The sequence below is a fragment of the Camarhynchus parvulus genome, chromosome 4 (genome assembly GCF_901933205.1).
Source record: "Camarhynchus parvulus chromosome 4, STF_HiC, whole genome shotgun sequence".
NCBI classification, from domain to species: Eukaryota; Metazoa; Chordata; class Aves; order Passeriformes; family Thraupidae; genus Camarhynchus; species Camarhynchus parvulus.
The window spans coordinates 49,793,853-49,819,522 of record NC_044574.1 but is presented as its reverse complement, the minus strand read 5'-3'; the positions used below and the strand labels follow the sequence as shown (position 1 = coordinate 49,819,522).

Sequence of the window (25,670 nt, the reverse complement as noted above, 5' to 3'; positions counted from 1 at the left end):
GGCCTGAGGCAGAAAAATATAAAAAATAACCAAACCCCAGTTCTGCCCTTGATGCCCACCTCCCCCTGACCCCCCAGCTGATGGGTACAGGGAAGACACCTCTACCAATGAAGCCATAAATATTTAAGGGACCTAAGTTTTTTTCTTTTCTTTACCCAAACAATCTGTTCCCATATGTCAGCCTGCAAATTTCTCCCTTGCTTTTATGAAATCTACTAAAGGATGAAATTTCCAGGTCCAGGGAAACTTTGAAGCAGCATCTCCACCTCCAGACTTTGGTAGTCACCATTTCCTCACTGTGCAGTAGCATTCCCACTCCAAACACACGTTATGAACATGTAGTGAGGTCAATCTACAGCCAAGTCAAACATCTACTCTTGTATCAGAAAACCTCTCTGGCACTCAAGTGCAAGGCTGTACAGTGGTAACACCTGCAGAGTCTTTTACTGGTGCTGAAGCCCCCAGTGGACAGCCCAGGCAGACCAAAGCTCTCCTGCAACTTCCCGGCGCTGTCTCCAACTGTTTGACATCACTGCAGTGGCACAACAGGAGCTCCCACTGAGGGTTCAGCTGCACTTTCCTGCTGGTTGATCCACCGCACCGTATTTACACTATCCCTTCCTACTGGACAAGCTCTGGTAAACAAGGGAAGAGCAGTGATTTTGCAATCACTGTTAAAGTGTTGCAATCACTGCAGTTAACAACAGCTCTGTTCAGCACAAGGCTGATGTGGGAGTGAGCTGCAGGAGCCCCAGTGACACACAAGCTGCCAACTGAAGAGAGAACACAGGCTTCAAAGTAGTTCCACGCTCATGTATGTTTGAGCTGCATTTCTCTACATCCCATAGAGAGTCAAGAAGCTGAGACATTAGTTCCTCAGAAACTTTATTTTCATTCAAACTACAGAAATAAAGTCGTACCTTCCAATTTCCCATTGTATTTTCTGTGTATTTGTACGGCTCAGGGCGAGATGCACTAGGATAAACTACCCTGTACATATGGAGGAAGATAAGGCTCAAAAACTAGCTTTACTTCAAAGAATGCCAAACCTGACCTATGAGGCTGGCTCCAACTCTGATAACAATAATAGGCACAACATAGGAAAAAAGATTGATCTAAACTACCTCTTGTAAGCAAAATCCAGTAATTCATTACAGAAAGTCAAAGAAACCTTTTAGAAATAACAAAAGTTTTCTACTTTGAAAAAATAGATGAGTAATTTTTGCTTTATATACGATATATTCACACACACTTTCAAGTATCATTTTCACTATTATCATACTTACATGGCTAGAGATAAAAAAATGAAATCCCATAAGCAGATTATTATGCCAAAGAAGTCACACATGGTCTTTATCTGGGTTTAGCAACACCTGGAACTCTCCATGGTATCACAGTGACTAAATAAGCAGTGACTAGACTCAGTGTAATTTTTCCCTTTATTAAACAGGTTTTAGTAAGGCTTGAAAATCATCAGGATTTAGAAAAATGGAGACAAGAAAAGCATAGGCAGTCATAAACCCCACGCAGTCATAAACCCCACAAATTCACATCTAAGCTTGTCACACACTCAGTACTAGCAGGGAATTAAAAAAAAATAAATCTGAGCTGTTTGGTTAGCAGGCAAACTGATACCAACAGGCAGACTTCAGCTAGGATGTTTTTACATTTAAGGCATCACACAAAATAACAAGTTAATGCTGGGAAGCATAACAACCATCATGTGCACAGCCATAATTCACATTTAGCTCTGGACATCAGAACCTGCTTTATTTCAAAACAGGAAGGCTAGGAGGGAATCCCATAGTCTTTTGGGAAAGTGCCAGACAGCCACCAGGCAAGGAGAGTGACCGTGGTTCTTATCACAGGGGAAGGAATTTAAGTGCTTATTAAAGGCTTTGCTGCAGTGCCAGAGCCAGATACCTGAAAACAAATCCTGGCAGAATACAAAACTTCTAAGAGCTAAAAGACAGAAAATCTATTCAAGCAGCTGCAGTGAATGGGTGTCCCACAAAGACATCAAAAACAGCCAAGCCATTTGTTCAAGCCTTTGGGATTGAACAGCTCCTGGAGCTCTGCAGTGATGATGGAGAGGGGCAGCAGGTGCCTTCCACAGGGCTGGTTCCACACTGCTTGCCAACACACTCTGCACTTCCACCCTCCAAAGAATGTAGATGGACAGGTATGAAATGCCTCAAAATGAAATAGCTACACCTATTTCCCTCCTGGTCATGTCATTTCCATTTGTCTGTTTCTTGCCCAATGGGAAAAGGCACAAAGTCTATAGTAAAAAAAAAAATTAAGACCTAAGTAAAACCTATTCACAAAAAAATTTTGCAGAAACCATTGACTGTTTTCCAGAGGGCAAAGTCATCTAAAAGTTAAGTGCCAGGCAGCCTGAAAGCACTATGGTTTTAACTATCAAGCTTAACTGTCTGGTAAAGTACTTTAGTACAGATGTTCTTAAAAACTAGTTTTAAAACCATCAGACCAATACTCAAAAATTAAGCTTCTTGGAAACATGGGAGGTCACATATCAAAGGGAAGATTCATAACACTTCCAGAGACTAAAATGGAAAGTTTTAGTTTGGGGTTTTTTTTGTTTGTTTTTTTTTTTTTTGCATTAAGTAAGAGTGGAGCCTTCTTTTGCATTAAGAATGGAGCCCAGAGTACCTTCTCCAAGCAATTTAGTAAGAAAGGATTCCATTAGGTAGGATGGAAGCTTTGAGCTCACTCTAAGCTTGGCTAAAAGCCACTACTCCAAGTTTCCAGAATTTGGGTAACATTAAGTTTCCTGAGCTAGAGACAACTTGATAGACAAGACAATGACAGTGCAGCAGGACAAACAGAAGTGACAATGGAAAGCATTGCACAGTCCAAGACTTAACGTTATACCCAGAAGCTGACAGTTCACACATATTCCTCATCTGTTCCTCCATCTTCACAGGCTGTATTTTGGCACCTTCTTACAGCTCTTCTAGCACAGCAATTTCTGCTGTCTTTCCTTGCTCTGGTTTTGTACCACATAACCCCACTTCCAAAAAGATGCTTTATACATTTTTACTCTGTAGTCTTCCTAGGCTTACTAAAACTACACACTGACAACAGCCTCCCCTTTTGCTGGGAGTTTAATGACACTGAATATTCAGCAGCAATAGGAGATATTTCAACATTTACTGCTCTGTCCTCTCCTGAGCCTGTGACTGTGACAGTAATACATAGAATGGAGAGCTCTCAGCTTTTTCCCCTCAGCACACAAATACAAACTACACCATTGTAATCAGAAGAACATTAGTATGCAGTACAAAGTGATTTGCAAGCTGGAGAAAACAAGTTTCGTGGTTATTTGCTTCCTCTAAAAATGAATTAAAGGCATAGGCTGTATGTTTGATAAAGCAACCATGCCAGCTAATTTCCTCTCAAGTCTTCTAAAAATACTGCAGTTATGTGAGCAGCAAAGAGAGCCTCAAATCAACCTCCTTGCAGTTTTCATACTACAGTGCAAATTAGCTGGCTGCTTCAATAGGTTCAGCCTCAAAAACCTGAGGCCATACCAATATAACCTATTAATTGCTTTTCTAGATGAACAAAAAGCTGCTACCCTAAATAATACTCTGGTCAGTCTTGGAGTGCAATGAACAAACCCAATACTATGTAGTTCTCACAACAGCACTCAGGTTAATGTCAGTGCTCTTTACAAAAGGGCAGCACTACCACTGTTTCCAGGGACACTCCTTTGAAGGAGCTTGGCTGCCATGCTCCCAAATTACACACACAGTCAGCACTTAGGAGGTTGATTCATCTTCACATTCCCATGCATGCAAGCATTACTGATGATTAGCTGAAGTTGGGAAACAGGCATGGACTGCTATATTCTACTATCAATGGACCTATTAAACAAACCTGACTTGCTCTCACACCTGCTGAATCAGGACAGGCAACCAGTTACATGAGAATCCACAGAAACCAGCACACAAACAGACTAGACAGCTCTCTCCTTATTCACAGATATCATGGTTGATGCCCAATACTGAAGGAATAGCATCTTTAAATGGAGATGTCTACTCAAAGTGTTTCCATTAAACAGCCGTAATAATGATCCAGACATTTTTGGCACAGTCTGATATGCTCCTTATGACACACTTCTGAACAAATGTGCAAGAAAAGTGTTCAAGTCTATTTCAGCAGGCAGACACTTGAATGCCTTCATCAGGCAGATGCAACTGAAGCTTCACTGCCAGTGACTAAACTCGCTTTAATCAGTTATCACAAAGATCAAAACCCCAATAAGCACCTGCCTTGACACTTAGCTGAAGAAAGGCTCCACAGCCCTGGCAAGATCTTTAAGTACATCACACACTTAAAAAAAAACCCAAAAAAACAACAAGAAATCAGCAATAAAGCACTGATTTTGCTGCATGCTCTAAGAGGTGCAAAGAACAAGCCTCTCATCTTTTGCTCAAAATAAGTGAACTTGACCCTCAAATTCTCCTCCATCCTGTGAACTTCCAAGTAAACGAACAGCTCTCTGGAGTAACTTTCAAACAATGAAACAAAGCTTCAACTACTCAGACGTATGTAATAGCAAGCTATCTAGATACTCATACTTTTACTTGTAGCAATGTCTCTGGGATGCTCTACTTGTACTTTATGCATTATATCCTTAGAGCAGAATCACTCACTGAAGCACTTTTACTGTAGCTCTTACCTGAAACTAAACAGCTTTCTGTGTACCCTTAAAATTCTTGGTTGGGCATAAAACAGAAGTCAAAAGAGAAAGAACACAAACCACGATCAATTAGACCAACCACTAAGAAAGAACAGTAGCCACATTGATATAATTCCACTTTGATTTAGGGTGCTATCTAGTAGGTTTATTAAAAGTTTCAACAGACTATAGCTCCAGACTTTATCTCTCTTGGAAGACACTACAGTAGAAGCCACAGCAGAGACTGCCTTGTCACAAGAAGTACAAATACTTGCTGTATAGATGGAGAAATAAAAGGACAAATCTAGTTGTCTAAAAGACAATTCACTGTACACATTTTATTTACAGTTTTGTACACTGTCTTAGTATGAATGGGACCGCTTTTCTACTTGAGCCATTTTAACCAAAGCAAAATAACCTAAGTAATACAAAGTGTTAAAATACAGCATAAGATACAAAAACAGACATACTATTTCTAGTAAGGAATGTAAATTATGGTGTTACATTAAAAAAAAAAATCCACATTTATGTTCAGGAAATCACACAAAAAGATCACTGATTTGACTGAAATGCATAAATCTGTAGCAAAGCTCTGATGTTACAAAAAAACCAAAAAATTACCAAAGAATGCACAAAATTCATGTTTATTCCACCTTTGTCATACTCCCAGATTCTTCACCAAATGTTACATGAGCAAAAACAACTGAAATCAAAATATCACTAATGTTATCAAATAGGGAAAACAAATAAATTAATCTAGCAGCCATCAGCAGAGGTTACAGCAAAGATGATGCTGTATAAAAAAATTGCTAGAAAACTGTATGCACCATACTCCTTTCCAAACCAGCAAAATCTTACTGCATACAATGCACATGTAAAACAGAGTAATTTCCTGCAGGTACAGAAATGCAACTTCTTTTCTGAATACTGTGGATAAACAAATTATTTTTTGCAATAGTAATGTTTCTACCAAGCTATTACAGAGTGGGCCAGAAACACACTTATGGATTTGAGGGGTGAAGTGTACTAAAATTCCGATTGGTAACAGTTACTTCGGCCAAAATAGAAAAATTGAACATAGAAGTACAAGACAAAGGCGAATGAGACTTCTCACAAATCTTAGCAACATTTAGATGGAAATCAAATTTAAGTGTAGTCCACTCTGCTTTTGAAGAGGCTTTGGTTCAGCTCCCAATCTCGATTGCTTGACGCAGTCTCCTATGAAAGAATACTCAGAAGGTGTCGCCTTAAACAACAAACCTATTTTTAGTGGTGGAGCCGCTCTTAGTAGCTGTGTCTGCATGGGACTGATAACCAATCACTATTTTTGGAGGAAGTCCTAATCTTTCCTTGTATACTCTCCTGGAGAGGAAAAGAAATAAAACAACAGTTTAAGCAAAGTCCTTAAGAAGGGATTAGTATCAGGACACCTGCTTTTAAGATCTGGGGACACCATAAAAAAGAAAAAAGAGAGTTGCCTATTTAGGAACAATTTCTCAGATATGAATAAAGGACTTGAAGTATGATTTTTCTTGTGTATTGCATCTAAAACCCATGTAAAATTTTGTAAAATGACTTACCACATCTCATAGGACAAGCTCTTCAAAAAAATAATTAACAGGCCTAAATAAATGCAAAATGGAGGGACTCTAGACTGCATTCATGTGGTATCATTAAACCAGAAAGCTGTATTTCCACACACAGAAACAAAACAGCTATGAAGAACTCATGGTTCATGGTTCCAGAACTACTGAGATGATAAAGTCACCTGAACCAAAGAAAACAGCAATTCCCTGGAACAGTCAGTTCTAATCATCCAACACATTGTGGCTGCAGAGAGAGTCCCACAGACCTCATCATGGGCACCTTACCCAACAGAAGCTTTAAGAAAAACCACCTTGGATCTGATGTCTTAAGAGAAAGAAGCAGCAGTACCTGCCTCAGACATAAACACACACACACAGTGCTCCTTAGCACAGAGTGAGATGCCAGTCACTAATGGCCACTCCTGTCTGGAGTTAAGGTACCATGGGAGCAAGCAGACAACATAACTTACCTTGGTACTTGTGTCAGTTCGCAAAAATCTTAACTTTTTCACAGTTCTCTAAAGGAGTCAGCTCCTTAGTTAATGGTTTATACCATTCTAAAATGCTGTCTGATGCCTACTAGTTTATTGCAGCATTGTGGTAGCAGAACACGAATACCTTAGTTTTGCTTGTTTATTATTAAACACCACTGAAGCCTGGAAACATGACTGTATAATTAAATTGTTAGTAGGAGGCAGACACAGATTCTCAAAGCCCAAAAAAAAAAAAAAAGCATGTATCAAAAGAGTCATCAGGAAGTGAAAAAAGTAAGCTGCTATGCCTGACAGTTCAAGTTTGGCTTAAGACAGATGCACCAAGCCAGGAAAGTAAGTATTTTCATTAGTTTGCATAAGGTAAATGGCCTACAATAACAAATTTAACAGCAAGTTATTCCAAAACATTAGTACTACAGAATCCAATAAATACTTGTGTAATTAGTAATTGTAATCACATAACTGTGTAAATAGTAACTGTGTAATTAGTAATACTTGCTGCACACTAGAGCACAACATGCATTTTCCATAGCACAGACTCATAATCTGAGACAACTACTGTTGCTTTACTTAAAGACTACAACATGCAGGTCAAATAACCCACAAATCATCAGCATTGCTTTATCTGTACTTAAACAGAGGCAAAACATAGGAAAACACTACCTGTAGAGTTTCACAGCACATCACTGTACAGCTTTTTCCCCACCTCAAATTTGTGTACAGCCTTCTGTGCTTAAGACTTGCAGCACCTTTCCTATCTTATTTGAAAGCATCACTTTTCTGGAAAAAAATGTATCAATGCTCTACTCTTTCTGACTACCCACCTTTACAAACTGCCAGGCTGGAACAGATTGCACATTACCTACAGTTGTTAATTACAATGCCTCGTTGTGGAATGAGAATTTTTGCCAAGATTTGTGTATGGGCATCTGTTAGTAACTACTCTGTACTGCAGCACTACCTTCACAGTAGTTTAGAAATGAAGAGTTGAACACAATTTGGCACAGTTACTTAAGCTGGGGACACAGCTCTGCACAGGCTCCACTTGCCTGAAATGCCTCCTCCCTCAAGCTAACAGGCTGTACATGCATGGTTCCACTCCACAGAGCCGAGGCAGCGAGCACATTACTTACCCTATATGTGTAACAGCATCCCTGTTTTCACATTCAGTTGTCCATATTGCTATTTTATCACCCTTAGTTCTAACATTAACAACAGCACCACACACATCATCACTGTAGTCATCGAATGACTCCCCAATAAGGCACAGCAGCTGTGAAAGAGAAAGCAGTTCAGAGTCAGAATCCTGTTCTGTAGGCAAGCACTCAGTGTACACAAGGACTGATGGAACACATTTTACTGCCTACAGCCACTTGCCGCACAACAATAATTTTCTATTTATTGCAGTGTCTTCTTCCAAGTTCCAAATATTACAAGTGAACACACTCTAGTAGGGCATCTTCCTTCTAGTCTGAATTTTCCATTCCTCCTCCTCTGCCACCTGCTGCAAGTTCTGACACAGCTGATCATTTCCACAGTGCTGCCTTCCACCCCATCCTCCCAATCCAAAACAAGAGAAGAATTAAAGCGCTCTATTCTTCTTTCTACAGTACACTTAATACAGATGACCAATCTGAACTTTTGGGTGTTTCCATCCATTATCTAGGAAGAATCTGTTAAGGACTCTTTGCACAACATCAGGTACATAAGGTTTCATTTCTATGCTGAAGTCTATCAATTCAGAGGTAAATCTGACTGCAGCCAGACAGTAAGTGCTATCCAATGAAATGTTACTTCTGATCAACACAGGAAGCTTCAGCATTTCCATAAACTCTAAAGTGGGCATCAGTGATCCTGAACAGGGTTTAATACAATGCACCAATGCAGGTGCACAAGTAACACAAGATTCTTCCTCCCAGGTTTCTAGCAGTGAAGCTTGGAATTGGCCAGGAACATCAGACTGAGCAAGGTCACAGCTCCATGCAACAGGCTAACTGTGAAAGTGGTATTTAAAATCTTCACCTTGCAACTTGTAAAATAAGCAATCCTGATATTCAAAACTAATGCTTTTTTGTGCTCGAGACAGATTTGCCTGGACTATGCTGAAATTAAAAATAAAGTCTTTCTGCACACTGAATCTGCAAATGGACACTTTTCCTTCACTTGCACAGTACATTAAATACACTGCAGTTATGTCAGTTTTGTGGTATCACTTATAACATTTGGTAATTCAACATGTTTGCAACTTCTCAAACAAAGCAGGCCAGTACCCATCACACCAACAAGGGCTGGCTTACTCAAGGAAATGCAAAAAGGACAAAGTGTGCTAATGAATAAATCAGGTATAACTAAACATGCTTTAAATGTTACACCCAACTGCAGGCTGCACACACGCACTGAGTAATTCAAGCTATAAATAGTTGAGATCAAACAACACACAAACATGCAAAATATCAACCAACTGTCTTAGTTCACACGCAAGCAAAGATGACTGCCATGCTCAATAAACACTACTCAGGTACATTTTTCATGAGCATTGCACAACAGAGAAAAAAGTCTTCTCAAATGAAGTTCAGTTCACAATTAAGATCATTATATTATAATAAAAATTTGATCCAAAGAGGAGCTATAAAGACTTTGATTTCTATTGTAGAAAATTGGTTGTATATAATTACTGGAATTAGAAGTGACAGGGTTGTTTCAGGGCACTTATCACAGTCACCTGGGTATTTAGGCTCTGTGCCATTGCACACTGCTAAGCAAAAAGCAGAGCCCTCTAGCCTTCAGTTTGCACAGTCTATCAACATGTTTCCAAGCCATATGTCATGGCTATCAGCAATCAGGACTCACACATGCATTAGGCCAAGTACATGCAGCAGGACGTTAATTTGCTCACATGCAGTCACACTGCCCAGTACTGGGATGCTCAATGCTTCAAAACACAACTACAGTGACTACAAAGATCCTGAAATTCTGACATTTTGGACACCTCTGCTTTGATTCTGAAGGCCTTTTCTCCCTTCCAAAGGGGTGCAACACTCCTTGCCTCTCACAACAACAAGGACAAAAGATGAGAGATATGCCAAGACTGCTGTGCATTGTCCTGTCTGCAATCCATGTCCCTAAATCCTAGATCCCGCTAGACTGTCTCAGGCCATTCTGAGTCAGTTCCTCGACAACACATTTTTCTGTAATACATTTACTGCAATCCACACTAGAATTTACCATTCAATTCTATACCAAAGAGATAAGAGCAATGGAAAAAAAGAAGTATTTTTATGGTGTGTATATACAGGATGAATGTGCTATTATTGTCTACCCCAGCAGTAAGATAAATACACAAAGAAAAAAGTAAATCTGAGAGTCCCTTGTTCAACAAAGCCAAAACCTGAAAACTATTCCCTTTTTTTAAGAGTATTTGTAAAACAAATTGTTTTATGAATTGAACCAGCAAGTAGCACTCAAGACAACGTATTATTTTCAACAGTAGTTCAACAGTAATGTTCTGTACATTACACGGGAAAAGCATAATCTGTCCTACAGAACTCTCCCTGTTACAAGGAAGCATTAAGACAGAATACATCCACATGAAGATCACTATTGAAAAAACATGTTTCAAATACAGCCTGTCAATAAAACCCTACAGGACACTCTGCTACCAAGAAGTGAGAGTAGCATAGCACCCAAGTATCAAATCAGTTAAATGTATTTTCACACAAACACAAGGCTCCTCAGCTGCCACTGGTGCTTACTGTCTCTAGCCAGAAGCGATCAAGGTCACTTCGTCTCTGCTGCTTGTTTAGTGTAATTAGCCATCGGCCTCCTCGCTTGTTCTTCTCATCTTCCCACATGGGTTCAATCCCATCCTGCAAAGAAAGGCCACAAGTTAAAGCAGACTCCATCTCTTTTTCCTAAAGAGCCACCAAAAGGCTAGTGGTAACTGGAACAGTTAGAAAAGGAAGAGGCGTACAGTTTAAGACACATACCAGAATGTCCTGAAATACTGCCTCACACCAGTATCAAACTTACAAAACAACAAGCGCACACTAGTGAATTTTTGGTTCCACAGAAGCATCACAGTCCAGGCAAAAGTCTTAGCTACATATTACATTTTTAAAAAATCCTGAGGCAACAAGACAACCACCTGCTTTGCCCTGCATTAAACCAGAACATAGCTGCTAATTTTATCTGGAGTCCTTATTTTATGTCTTGCACTCAGTGTAAGATCAGCCAAGTGCTTCTTCACTCATGCATACAGATTATTTCACTGAAACAGACACCTTTGGCAGTCTCTCTCAACGACTTCCTTCACATGCAAGATGAAAATAAGAGAATTTTCATTGTTGGAGAGAGAAAGAAAAAAAAACAAAACAAGATACCCTTTCAAAGCAAAACCTGATTCACATTTTGCCCGGGGCCCTGTGCTGAATTAAATGTTTCTGTATGTGCTGATACAGCAAAGCAGGCAGCTACTACTCCTGTATCAACCAGCTATGCTGCACTTCAGAAAGTCATTAAAAAAGTAAGTAATTGTCTGAACAGAGGAATTCTGTAAGAACTGCCCACTAAGAACTGCACAACAAAACTTATGGCTGAAAACTAAGTGTTCAACATGCAGGATGGAATGGTGTCATCTCACTTTAAATATAACACCCTCACTGGCAGCTGCAGAGCTTAAACTACTTCATCACCTTTAAGAGGACCTCTTAAGAGGTCACAACTGAAGGACAGCAGTAAGAGATTGCCTGCAAGCCTGAAGCAGTCGCCAATTCTATACCTGTTCCATGAAGTTATATAATTATCACTGCTTCAAGTTATATAATGATTACTGTTTGCTTAAGCAAACAGAGCAGATACACAGACTTAATTAAAACACAATTAAGAACTGATGTAAAAAATACAAGCAATGTCCACAGATATCCTAATCTCTGAAGGGCCTATAGCTACTTAAAATTCTAGTAAGCTTTCTCAGCCACCTAGAATATCATTACCTTCCCAAACCCAAGCAGCAGCACCTCTATGCTACAAACAGTGCACACAGTTGCTGAGGAGCCCCAGCCTGCAGCTACATTTTATGAACAAAGGAGGAACCAGACACCAGCAGTTTAGGGAGTATTGAAGTGCTGGAATCCAGAAAGGAAGCTGCATGATAGAAGCACTACCAAGAGGTTAGGATTTAACTTAGAGCCCCAGTTGAGATCTCCACCCCAGCTGAGACATGATTTCATGTACACTTTCCCTATTCACTAGTCTGGATACTTCCTCAGCATGTTCTTATTGTCCATGTTGGGTGCACTTTTCTATTTCATGCTTAAGTAATACAGCATATACCTGGTAGTACAGAAATTATTAGAAGTACTGTGGATCTGGCTAGCAGGACCCAGAATGAATATGGGGCAACACTGCTGTCTCCCACAGACACTTTAACTCATTTCACATCAAGTGACAGAGCTAGAAAACCCTTTATATTACAAAAAATTACACTTAATTGTTTGCACAAACATCTCAAACGTAAAATGAAGACTAATACAGTCACAGATTAAAATCTACTGTCTAATATGTGTTAAGCAAGTGTTTGCAATTTCAGAAGAACTAACAAACTGATTTTGAGACAACGTTTGGGACCTCCTCAAAAAAATTAACACCTTTATGACATTCCCAACCATGTTCCTAAATGTCTTAAGTGAAATAACTGGACAGTGTCTTGCTTAGTCAGGAAACCATCCATCAACACCCTTAACTCAAGAAAAAATGTTAGCAAGCCTACCTTAAAGAGCGAGTAGTCACAACCAGGCATTAAATTACTAGAGAGCTGGATATGGTTGTATAAACTATTGAAAAGAAAAATAGCAGGATTAGAAACGAAGCATTGTTTTAAGGTACAAAATTCTTGAAGAATTTAAGACGTATGACCAAACAAAGCCCAAAAATTAAGGAGCAATACAGTTATTTCAGAAGCAATCCTATTTCTTTAGTGTTTTTAACAATATAAAAGTATCAGTACTAAGATGTTCTAGGCTTAAAGCAGCAAAATGGAATATGAACCTCACAACTGCTTTTAAACTAATTTCCAATGCTTCTTTTAAACCTGGTTCTAAGGTTTAGAACTGAAGTCCAAAGTTATTAGGAAGTTATTAGGAGTTATGTTATATTAGGAACATAACTCACTGAGCTTTCATGGCAAGAGGTTCTGTGTCCATGAGTATTTAATACACTCATGGAATAAGGAGAATTGTTTATATTTCTAGGGCTACTCACACTGCTGAGAGTTTTTTTAGGAGAAATGCTCAGCCTTGCTATTTGATACGGCACTCTAGGTATGAATGCTGTAGGCCTGATAATTCAAATTACGGACTCAAAAGGCAAAACAGATGATAGACAATAAAATGTATATTCAGAATTAAATTTACAACCGTGCAATTCAGAAAAACAATCAAAGGAGTACATAGTATCTCCTCCTCAAACAAGGAGATAAATGCCTTTTTTCATCCCTAACAGGTCAGATTTCAGAAAGAGGCCTGCACATTTTACAGCAACCTGTAGCCCAAGACCAACTAATACTGAGGCATAGTTCAGCATGAAAAAGAAAATTGATTTCTGTGATGTTCTAACAATGAGATATCACACAAAGGAATTTGTAACACCAGTTACAAATTTAACAGTTTGCCTCTTTTAAATTTACCTTGACTCTGAAATCTTCTCCCCAGAGCAACACACCTATTTCCCACTCCAGCCACAAACGAGGTGTAACTTAACTGCTGGTGGCTGATTTTATACCTTCACTGCAGATATCTAGATTACTTTTTAATCACCAAGACTATATCTTGGTTACAGAAGCTCAAAAACTTACCCTTAACCAATTTTAGTAGTGAGCTTGAAACAACTCAGCTGCCCATCACATACCCCACCACTGTCAGCTGAGTGAATCACAGTTTGCAGTCATCCCCACAGTAGGAATTGGGAAAGCTGGTTACAAGCCCAGAATCCTATTCCCTGTTAGGACTGCACCAACAAAGTTACTGAAAAGGCTGAAGCATGTTTCCTCCCTTTGCTAATGGGTCACTGATGGGTCCTATTACTACATTCTGACTCCACCTCCCTCCATGAGGATCACGTCCAAAAAAAGTATGCAAAAATAAGAACTCTATCACTCAATGTAGCGTGAAACACTAAGATCAAATACATAATGCTTTTTTGTTCACTCTCAGTGTTGCAGCACTTGCATTTTCTCCATGTTTTAGCATTATGGCAGGCAAAAATCTTGATTGAAGCAAGTGTTTTGAAAGCACAGGCCCACCCTCAGGGGCTTTTTATTGCTGCTGGAGCCTAACCACTCTCACAGACCTTCAACTTAGAATGAAGGTCATTTCTTCTGTAACCTCCAACAAATTTTTTCCAGGAATGCCATTAATCTGCATGAGTCTCAACTACCATGCTTCAGATTCAGGCACTCTTGAACATGCAACATGAGCCATTTAATCAAGGAGGAAAACGTGGGGCCATGGAAGTGGCAATCAGTTGGCCACCAGAATTTACAGGTTCATGTTACTATGAGATAGCTACTGCACAAATTAAATGTTCTACATGTCTGTTATATACACATGAATATAAGCAGTGCTGCAGTGCTTACGCAAGACAATGGGCATTTAAAGGATGAAGAACTCCATTTGCATTTTCTTCAACAAGACTTCACCTTCAATTTTGCAAGTATTTCAGATTACACAAAAGAATTTGCAGTTAATTGAGTACTTTATGGGATTTTTGACTTGGACATAAGCTGCCAACAAATCCCAAAATTATCGTGCAGATTGAAAAATCTTTACTTACGCCCAAAAATCCTCAACAGTATCGAACTTTGAGATAAGACGAAGATTTGCCTGCCAAGTTTTGCTCTTGTCATTTTTAAAAAACCAGAGTGCCCATCTAAAGGAGAACAAAAGAAAAACATACAGAAATTAAAGTATATTAAAAATGTAATTATTTCTATTGTTATATTCAAACTAATTGCAAACCTTAATATATTATGAGCATGGAAGTCAGTTTTCATCAATAAGCTACACGATCAATTCTTTACAGACTAACAATGTCTGTGCTTTCATTACAAGAATTGTGGCAGACTTTATCAATCCATTAGGTAAATATTTTAAATAGCTTTGGAATCCTTTTAAGACTCTAAACTTCAGATGTTTCTCCTTGCTGTCACTGCTAAACTGCAATCCCCTACCACAAACAACTGGTTATGGTCTAAAACAACACCAACAATTCAAACTGGGCTCCCTGGCCAGTAATTTCCTTGTAAAGGTTACATAAGCAAATTAGATCACTCCAAAGGTATGTATGACATGAAAGCTTCCCAAGCACTCACACACTAGGAAAGCAGAAATTTTAAAATGCAAGCTGCATTTTAAGCTTACTAATGGCACCACCTCAAATGCCCACAAATCAATTGTTTCAAGTTTTAAAAGTAGCATATATAAAGACAAGACTGAATGAAAAAAATAATCTCTGCTGAGTACAAATATCAAGACAAAACTGAACCTTTCACATGAAGATGCTCTTTCTGAATCTAAAAAGCATCATTGCAGCAATTTAAAACTCTAGAAGAGGATACCTAATGCGGCATTTAATCAAACAGTTGGGTTTTTTTCCACTCTGATCATTTCAGTAGTGTTGAAATCACTCAGGTTAGCAGCACTAGGCTATATTTATCTTCTCTCAGCTGAGAGCTTTAAGTCACTAGGTGTCAAATCTATTGTTCTGAGACCCTTCCTGACATTTCAAACCTAGTTGTAAAAGTTTACTCCATTCCAGTAATAGCCTCACCAACACTTGTAAGGAACTGTTAGCATCAATTTAGTCAAGGTGTTTAGAAGAAAGAGACGGAAGATGGAAGCTGCAAGACTACAAGGAAAGCGGGATACATGCAGCAAGCATAGCACTACAGGGAAGCACTGTTTTCCACACTTGCTCAAAACTTAAATTGAGAGTAAGGTATCACTTGGTAAAAGGTACCTGCCAACAATAAGTACTGAGCATTCCACAGCAACCCATCAGCTCACTTGGAGAAAATTACTTCCAAGCTGGTCTTTTTGAAGCTCTAAGAGGGCCTGAATTTCACTACTTTTGAAATATAATATTAACTACAAGTTTTTACCACCAGCACCTTAATTTACCCAAGTACAAGGCAGAATGCAAGGTTTCCCAGTTCTAGTGGGCAGCAGCTTCATCTCTGTGTCAGCCTCTTAAAATACACCAGAGAAAAATCAACAAAAGCTCTGCCTGCCTCCAACTAAAAGCAAAGCCATGCTCTTTCAAAGTACCTGGCTGCATTTTGAAAACTTGCAAAGATTTTCAGCCTCTGTAACTGCACTACCTGAAGAAGATTCTGAATATTAACATCTGGATCAGATTCTCCTTACTTTGCAACACTGCAAAAATCTTCAAAAAAACCCTGAGAATTCCCCAAATACTGCTAGAGAATGTAGGGTCAACAAGAGCTGCAAAGCCACAGGCATTTTTCTATCCCTGGCAAAACTACAATCAGTTTCTGTACCATTTACCTGTTTTGTAGTGGATGTTTAATATACTGTTCAGGGCTGGCAACCTCCTGACTAGGTGCTGGCTCGGTTTTCTCCTCTTCTGCAGGTTGGGGGTTGGGAGTGGTTTCCTGTTCGAAGAAAGGAGTTATTAATATATTTCTTCTTAATTTTTATTGAAGTAATTTAGTTCTCTAAAGTTACTTTAGAAAGGATGAAGCTAAGAGTTGCGATAATTTATCTTGATTGTGGGCCCACATCGCATAATGGAGGGACAATTTGTATCCCTTTATTCTTCAACATCTGAACAGATCCTACAATGAACACTAACTTCAGAAACTTGCATTCTGCTGTTCAGTGATTTGCTTCCTATGTAATTTGTTTCCAAAATGATTTACTATACATACTTGTCTAATTTTGAAATAGTTTTGAGTGCTATTTTATCAATGTACAATCTATGTTATCTAGAATATGCACATCTAAAATTCAGAGAATAGTAACTTCAGACCAAAAATTATTTTTATGAGCTTCTGACAGAGCATCATTTGAAACAGGTGTACAGGCTCTGTTATTTAAAAAAATCTATTCTTACAAGTAGAAGATAAAACTAAAATTCTCATATCTAAAATCAGCTACTGCAAGCAGCTAGAAGCCAAACCAGTGCACAGTTATCTTCGTATTTGCAACATCATCATGAACCAAACAGTAGAATTTGATTGAATGCACATCAGTTCTCAAATTTCCAACTGAAATAAATGTACTTACTGGTTTAGTATGTATTAGATTGATTTCAAGAGTTATTTTTCAACTTTCTAGAGACAGCTCTAGAAATGTTAAATATACTTTAACATAAAGTAGTAAATTATATTCTCTTTGCATGCAAACCCCCTCAGGCTTGTCATTCAGTTTGAGAAGTCACTGTGTCAGATTTGAAATTCTAATGCCTTTCCTTCAAACCAGGGAATACAAAACTTTATTGTGATGCCAAGTGTCTCTGCCAGTTACCACCATCCCTCCCTAACCTGCAATCCATGCTAGAATATTACAGAAACACAGAAGGAGGACTGTAGCTCCTTCCCAAGAGCTAGCACAAAAATGCCTATACAGCTGACCCCATGAAAGAAAAAGCACTTCAGTAATATAAATAAAGGCTAAGTACAGCAGACTCAGAGACTCTAGACGTTTCCAAGTGTGGCAATATAAGAGCAGTATTTTAAAATTAATTTAAATTTTGTGGTTTTAACAGAAAAAAATAACATAGGAGTAAATTAAGTAATGTTAAGCAATTTAATTAATGGAACAGTTTATTCCAGACTTCCACATACATTTATCACACCAAAGCTGCTGAAAAGAGGATTTGAAGTGATAACACTGCTCTATCTTCACAGACCCAGCTGGCAAATTCTCCTGGATAACACCTGAAGATCTGTCTTAACAGGGATTTTCTTTTCATTATCAAGATATTTAGCATTATTAAGCACGATATTATGCTTCACATCAGAGAAGCTACTCCTTTATGGTTGAAAGTAATCAAGTATGCTTCAGCTTAGCAGCCCACCTAGAAAAACACCTCATGACATTTCAGAACATCTACATGCACCTGCATTCACAGTGAAGAGACTGACATGTCAAGATCTAACAGGAGCACTTGGCCAGTGCTTTGATTTACACAGCACAACAGCACAATTGCCTTCCTCTAAATAAAACTAAATGCTTTCTGAGGATCTCCCAAAGGGATCATCACTAACAAACCCACAGAAGCACAGTGTTGAAAAATCTGTCACATCTCCTCCAGTGTAATACTATAAAAAGCTAAGCAGACCTTCAAATTCTATCTGGAACAGAATTTCTAGTGTTACCCCCACTTATTTTTGGTATCATTCATCTTTAATCACACAAAACCATCCCACTGAACAATTCAAGACAGAGAGTGCACAGAAGGAAGCACTTCAATAGCTCCTCCTTCACATTATCTGTATTAAATTACAAAGAAATAAGTATAGACAACTAAAATTTAAGTGTGGTTCCTTCAGGGGCTCCTAACTAGAAAATTCAGAAAAGTTACATGTGCAAATACAGTAAGAAAAATTCTGCTGATGTGCTGGAATAGCACTAGGTTTTGTGATAAAGCTTGCTTTCAGTCACAATACTCTGCAGCTGTGACACCTAATATTCACAACTGATTTACAAATGCTATTACACTAGGAATTTTAACATCAAACAGACTCACTCTCACTGAATGCAGATGTAGAGTATCTTCCAAAAACAATTTCAGTTGAGAATCTCATGTTTGCTCAGCAACCAGCTTTCAACATACAAAGAGCTAATCCCAAAGTCGCCCTGGTCACTCTTCCAGAATTATCACAACTACATAAAATGGAAGAATCAATACAAAGCCACTGAACACATGAAGGGCTAAACTGTTTCATAACTTCTAACAGAAGACTACATTAGAAAGGATTAAGGTAGCACATTCAGACAAAAAGAAAAATGCAATGAACCTCAACACCTGCCTGGTACACTGATAATCATCATCCTTCACACAACTGCATGAAATTCTGTTTTTGGACAAACAGAAGACATCTGACTCAGCACATGCATTTTACTTAATCCACCACAACATCAAGTCTCTGTAGATATTCTGAAAGCTATGGCACACATGAAACTCAGACTAACCATTAGTCAAGCTCTTGTCCAAAACAAGAGAATGACAGCTCAGCTCCAAGGCCCACCTATCAATGACCTTGACCCAGGACTGTGCCACTCCCCTCAAAAACTATGCCAACAGAAAAGACTCTTTTTTCAGCACCAGGCTGCCCCATCAAGGATAGCTACAGGCCTACACACAGAACTTAGTATTAAAGAACATTATTTCTGCCTGGCCTCAGAGAGAAGCTTCCTTCTGTTTCCCACAGCCATCAAGGAAAACAGAAAAATAACCATTTTAATTTTGGGCTCGTTAATCACTATCAGCTCCTCTTTCCGTCTATCTTACCTTTATCTCACTGCTCTGAGCACCAAAATGAAATGTTTGTATACCAACAAAAGCACTTCCCATTATTAATCAAATAGAAACTATGTAAGTTTGTTAATTGGTATTTAAAGTTCATTTAAAGTCCTGATATCCAAGGAATTCTACAAGAAATTGCATACAATTCTATTCTATAAATACCACATAAATTAATGTCCACATTTTAGCAACACACAGCTTAGAACCCTGCAAATCCAACACTATTAACCAAAGTCAGACTGACTCCACCTGAAGTTTCTGGACTACTATATTTAAAATCCTTCATCATACTTTACCATTGCTCATAACTAATGTATCTTGAACCTAAAATTGACTCTATACACTAAGTAACTACTGAGTTTGCTGCTTTTAAAAGTAATAAAATAGGGTAGTACTACCAGATAAACTGGAAAGCATGGCCAATCCCACTGCTCATACACAAGACAGCACATAATTAAGCGACATTTATTCACCACCCACATGGTTTTTGATGTAGGAATCAGCCTGCAGTAGTCCATGAAACATTTGCCTACTCAGCATTTAATGACTCTGTATATCTGCAATTACTTGGATTTGGACACTTGCAAATTTAATTGGTGTTATTTACTCTTTCTCCATGGCACATAATGACCAACATATCAAAGAAAGGTGTGCACGTCACCGGGACAGGAAACAAAGCATTTACAACAAAAACTGCTTCATCAGGTTTGTTTATTAAGGAGAACAAGCAGCTTGACTAGGTTTTACCAAGGGCTTTCAGATGCTGCCCAGACCACATTCATGTCATTAGTTGCCTACAGAAGTTGTTCAGCAAGTCCAGTTGGAGTGCAACAATTATTGCCCAAAAGGACATAACCTGGCACTATTACGTGCTCTTGGTGAAGGCTAAGAGAATTAATTAGTGGAAGAGGCTTTCCAAGTCTCTCGCATTAAACCAAAGTAAGTTACATTATGGAGTTTTCACCTTCTTGTTTAAAGTTTTCAATAGACGAAAACTGCATGTCCCAGTTACCTGATGTCTTGGGGAAACCAATTTCTACTATCTGGTGGTCCTTATGTGCCTTGTGGGTAAGTGCTATGACACTACAGTTAGGATCATTTACAAGGCACAAAATTCAAGAGCTATTTATTTCAAAACATTCTGGACAAAAAAAAAAAAGTTAAAGCACACCCACAAGCATTTATTACATCCTGTAAGAAAACAGACCAAGTGATGATTTGACACACAACTCTGGAATGAATGTACAGTGGTAAAAATCATATGTAGTACATATAACAGCAACTGGAAAAGAGGTACTAAGAGCCACCTGTTACCAATTTAAATGTGTGAAGTAGATTTCCAGACACCAGGACAAAGAAAGGATTTCTACTTGTGACACAGCAAGGCATAATAGAGAGCAACTATCCTAACTGCATTCATCATTACTTAGAACACCACAGATTTTTAGAAAGGCTATCACTATCAGGACACAAGCATGAAACCTGATTTGAACAGAGTGACATCCCCTCACCTTACAACAGAAGTGAACATGTGTACAGGAGAACAGGAATAAAAGACTAAGTAAAAAAGTCACACACTTCCTCCATGGTCAAAGGTTTTCTAGGAAATATCACCTCAGACTAAAAGAGAGACTATTTACAGTCCTCTTGACTTCTGCAAAATGGGTTATATACTCATGAAAATGCCTATCAGATTTTTGCCATCTAACTCACAAACTTCTAACTAGCATTAGCGAACAGCTTACAAGCAATATCAAACTATCTCAGTATCTTTGTGGGTTTTGCAGCTGCCTAAGCAAGATGACCTTGTGCTAACACCTCTTACCCCAGCCTGCACTCTGCTGCTGCCTTTGCTACTGGAACACAAAATCTACCCATAGGATAAGTTTCCACACATAACATCCTGTCAGTTCTAAGGCACTTAGACAAGAAAATTTCCCAAAAGTGCTGGGGAGAACAGTTCAGATGACTCAAAGAACAAAAAGCCTCTAGTCTCCCCTAACACTCCTACACGAAAGACCTCCATGTTTCACAAGTATACTGAGCCTCTGGTTCAACAGAGAATTTTATATCCGCTGAAAATTAACAACATGTTCAATTTTCAGAAAAGAATTTAATGTAGAATGTATGAATGGTCAAGAGAGGTCTTCAAAGAAAAAGTACTGGATTTACTACTGGTATGCCCAGTGATTGCAAAGGATGTCATACATACAGATTATCTAACGAACAGCACAGGGCACAAGAGAAACAGACCTCAACAACAACAAAAAAAACCCCAAACAAACAAACAAACAAACAAACCAACACAAAAAAATGAAACAGTTAAAACTTTTCTGCCTTACATCCACACTACACAGAATCAAGGACAATTGGCAGGTGAAGGCCACTAACAACAGTTGTGTTACAGCACACTCACACCTTCCTTACAATGTCGTATACTGGAACAGGCTTTACACGTCAAGAAACGAGGACTACTGCAAGATAATAGACAGCTTCTAAACTCAAGTTTACCCTGACTACAGAATATTTCAAAAGTGAAAGACAATTTAACTAAGGAAAAAGTCACATTAATTCACATTTAAAGCCTGCATTTCTTTTTCACAATGCATGCACTCTACCAACATCCCTTATTTAATGCTCCCCTCTATCTCCTCAAAACTCAAACTAATCTTTAGAAAGCTACCAAAATGGACACATTTTGCATCAAAAATCTTCCCATGTACCTCCACACCTGCAGGTAGTGCCAGTAATGAAACACAGTTTGATTTCATATGCTATTTTTATGCATTTCTTTGAAATAAGTTTGGTATTTTATATGCTGTGTGAAATGTAATTATTTAAAATTGCTTTCAGAAAAGCGTTTATCTCAAAAAATTTACAAGATGTGCAACATACTCCTCTTAAAGGAAGCTCCATCCTCACTCAGATATGTTAGTTAAAATTCAAAAGCTTATGATAAATATTCTCAATTATAAAACAGCATGAAAGGTACATCTATCCTGTATCATTTCAGAAAAATGCAATGAGCAAGCAACTGTGTTCACAATACTGCAGTTCAATGATATACTGACTTCAAGCAGAGCAGGTCACTGACTTCTACAGCAGAAACACCCAGCAACAAGAGCCAGTCTGAAGATGAATTAAACTTACATGCCAACTGTCTGCAAATAAGGCAAAATAAATACCTTTCAGCCTACATTGAATTTTAGGAGCTATTATGAACTTTCCAGAATTTTAAGATCCTACACCACTATGCTTGTAACCCCTTGAGATAATAGTTTCATTTAAATAAAGTTTTGATTCCTTCCTATGTAGGATTACCTTCTCAAACAAGCACTCTTCAAATTACAGATAACTGAAATGTCATTGTTGTAGGCTAAAAAAACAGAGTTAAATTTACACGAATTGCATTTATGACAATAACTGCCATTAAGCAAAAATACAAAAGAACCATGATGCCATTTCCAATTCACACAATGAGGAATGAGATTCATATGTACCTAGAAGCTACAGGCTTTGTGCAGATACATTTTAAAGTCACCTTTGGTAAATTACTGTTTACTGAAGCATTACTACTGGATTGTTGTGGACTTTTGCATGGTTTTACCTGATCACATTTAATCCTCAAAGGCTGTATGAGCACTCTAACAGGTGACACTTCGGCATGTTCTCAAAAATTAATCTGAATATTTTTAAAAGAAAAACCTAGACATCACAAGAAAAACTGAGAATTTTAACTTGTCAGTGTCGCAAAGGTTTATACCCTCCTTACAGTGGGGAAGTAAACCACTGTGCAATTGGTGTGTATTTATATAGAATAATCTTGCTTTTTTGACAACTATTATGGGACTCTCTACAGAACTCTCAAGTCAAGTTTCTGTATTTGTTAACGGCCTGAAACATTATTCAAACCTCTTGAGGCTTTCAATGTATGCTACTTTTGAAACTATGACAGCACTAGAAACATCACTGATCTTAGTAGACACCTGCATTAAAAAAACCCAAAACCCAACCCATACTCAGTTGTATTTTCATTTCCCAAGACACACTCTCCCACCAGGAAAGCATTATAGATGACATCTCTACAAACCCAGGTCCAGATTCTGCAGGTGAGCAACAGAAAGGCCCCCCTATGATGAAGGGGTAATCCCTAACCACACATGCAATTAAATTGTTCAGCTGCAAAGCACGCAGTGTTTCTGCAACACCTCTGACCTCAGTCACTATGCAAGTCTAACTTTGGGCTTAGGCAGGAGAAGGAAGCCACCTACAAGGACAATAAACAAAGACTTTGTTATTTACTTCAATTTGAAAATAAGCAAGCACAGGTGATAGCTGACTGACTCCTGGATGTGAACACACAGCAGCTATGGCAGAACATTCAACAACTGCATTAATTACTTAAACTGTTGTGAGTGTTGCCCCATCTTCTAATTTTAAGGGTTCAGCACAACTGCTCATGCTGAATTGGATCTGGGCAATCAATCTTGCTGGGACACAGCATGACAAAACCAATTGTTTACTTTCTGTTACATTAGGCTCATATCTACCTCAACATACAGATGGAGTTAATGGAGAAAATGGTGCAGACAGTTTTTGTGCCAGCAGCACAGCAAAGAAAGCCACAAGGCGCAAGCCTTTGGAGTAATTTCGATTTCCAAAGGCCGTATTACAAATTATTTATTGCAATTCCTACTAAGCAACACAGTCACCACGAAGCACTGCACTGAGAGGAAGCCTTCATCTTCAGATATGTGAGCAACAACTCAAAGATTGGTTTTTGGATGTGAAAACAAGTGTTTAGCACTGGCTGAAGAACACGGGAACAGTGCTGCTGGTGGTCTGTCTTGCACTTTTCATAACTGACAATCTCCCTGTACACAGCTGCTGCCATGCAATTTAGAAATGCTGACCCACTTCAATCTCTTCCTCGTAGGTAAAAATACAGGGTTTGGTCCACAGAAGAAAACCATTAAGAGAAAAATCAGTATCCCTAACACAAAAGGGCAAAATTAGTCTTTATATAAAACCACTGATTTTCAAACTTCTTTTACTTTGTCTAAATGTTACACAGCCTCCCCAAACAGCACACTGGCTATTTAGTCACAGCTGGTATGCATAGCAGCAAGGCACCAGTCCTCTTTTACTGTGTTTTCTTGTAACCCTAACAAAGTCTTCTGCTGTCCTCTCCTCATGATACACAATCATGTGGGATTAGAATAACAACTGTACTTGGAACACTTCCAGCTGCTCCAGCTCATTATGGAAGTGCGGGCTGGGGCTACGTTTTTAAGACCGAGCACAACACCATGAACATAACTTAACACCTGAAAAAAAAAAAAAGTACTGAATTATCATGAAAGGTCTGAAAAGAAAAACAACCAAACACCCCTCGAATAAAAGATGACACAACCTGGCAAAGACGATTTCGTTTGCCGACTCTCACCAGCCGGGCTGCTGTCGCGGCTGCCCCTGCAGCAGACCTGTGACTTACCGAGCCCGCGCTCGCTCACCGCGGTGCCTCTCCCGGGGCCTCCGGAGCACAGCGCGCCGGGAGCGCGGCCCTTCCCCGCTGCCGGAGGAGCCGCCCCTCGCCGCCCGGCTCGCCGCGGCGGCGGGAACCAACATGGCCACCCCCACCGCGCCACATGCGCCGGGCGGGCCGGGCGGCCGCCGGGGCCGCGGGCGGGGCGCCACACAATGGGCGCCGCCGGACCGCGGGCCCCGCTCCCACCGGAGCCGCGGCCGCCGCACCGGAGCGGCGGTGCCAGCACAGCCACAGCGCCCGCCGCCCCCTCCCCCGCCGCGGCCCCTGCGAGCGTGCGCTCCTCGCCAGCCTCCCCGGCCAGCCGCCTCCTGCCGGCCTGCCCGCCCGGGCCCCCGCCGCGCCCTCGCCCATCGCGGCCAGCGGAGCGGCGCCTCGACGAGGAGGAAGGGGATCAGGATGCGGTGGAAGGAAGGCAAAGGAAAGGCGGGCGGGAGAAGGGAACGCGGCACTCACCGGCTCCACCGCCGCCATCTTAGAGCGCTCGGATCGCGGACGCGCCGCGGGGCGGGGCGGGGGCGGGTAAAGGCCCCGGGCCGCACGCGATTGGCCGCCCGGTGGTCACGAGCGCCCGGCGGCCGTTTGGGGCGCGCTGCCAGCCGGGAGATGTAGTCGTCGGGCGCGGGGGCCGCCGGGAACCCCTCCTACTGTAGCACGGGCAGGAAGAGGCGGGCGGGGCCGGGAGCGCCCTCTGGCGGCCGCTGCGGTGAGCGGCACCGCCCGCGCTGGCCGCATGGAGCGGCCCCGAGCGGCGGAGCCGCTCGTGCTCCGAACGCAGCGCTCTGAGGCCT

The 25,670-nt window shown here is 40.0% G+C and overlaps 1 protein-coding gene across 1 annotated transcript; it reads right to left on the bottom strand.

The window, feature by feature from the left end:
* Positions 1 to 868: 868 nt before the first annotated feature.
* EIF4E (eukaryotic translation initiation factor 4E) lies at positions 869 to 25,447 on the bottom strand. Its single transcript, XM_030947164.1, has 7 exons — positions 25,336 to 25,447; positions 16,349 to 16,455; positions 14,616 to 14,711; positions 12,556 to 12,619; positions 10,541 to 10,654; positions 7,922 to 8,061; positions 869 to 6,070 (listed from the first exon to the last, which is right to left on the bottom strand). Exons 1-7 carry the CDS (start codon positions 25,351 to 25,353, stop codon positions 5,956 to 5,958), a joined length of 654 nt encoding a protein of 217 aa, XP_030803024.1. The 5' UTR covers positions 25,354 to 25,447; the 3' UTR covers positions 869 to 5,955.
* Between the last annotated feature and the right edge of the window lie 223 nt (positions 25,448 to 25,670).

What these genes read in the sequence shown, in the direction of transcription:
- EIF4E (XM_030947164.1), bottom strand. An exon ending in AAACATCCACTACAAAACAG is followed by an intron (nt 14,712 to 16,348) that starts GTAAATGGTACA and finishes GTTCTCCTTTAG; the next exon opens with ATGGGCACTCTGGTTTTTTA. An exon ending in GATGCTGTTACACATATAGG is followed by an intron (nt 6,071 to 7,921) that starts GTAAGTAATGTG and finishes TTTCCTCTCCAG; the next exon opens with GAGAGTATACAAGGAAAGAT.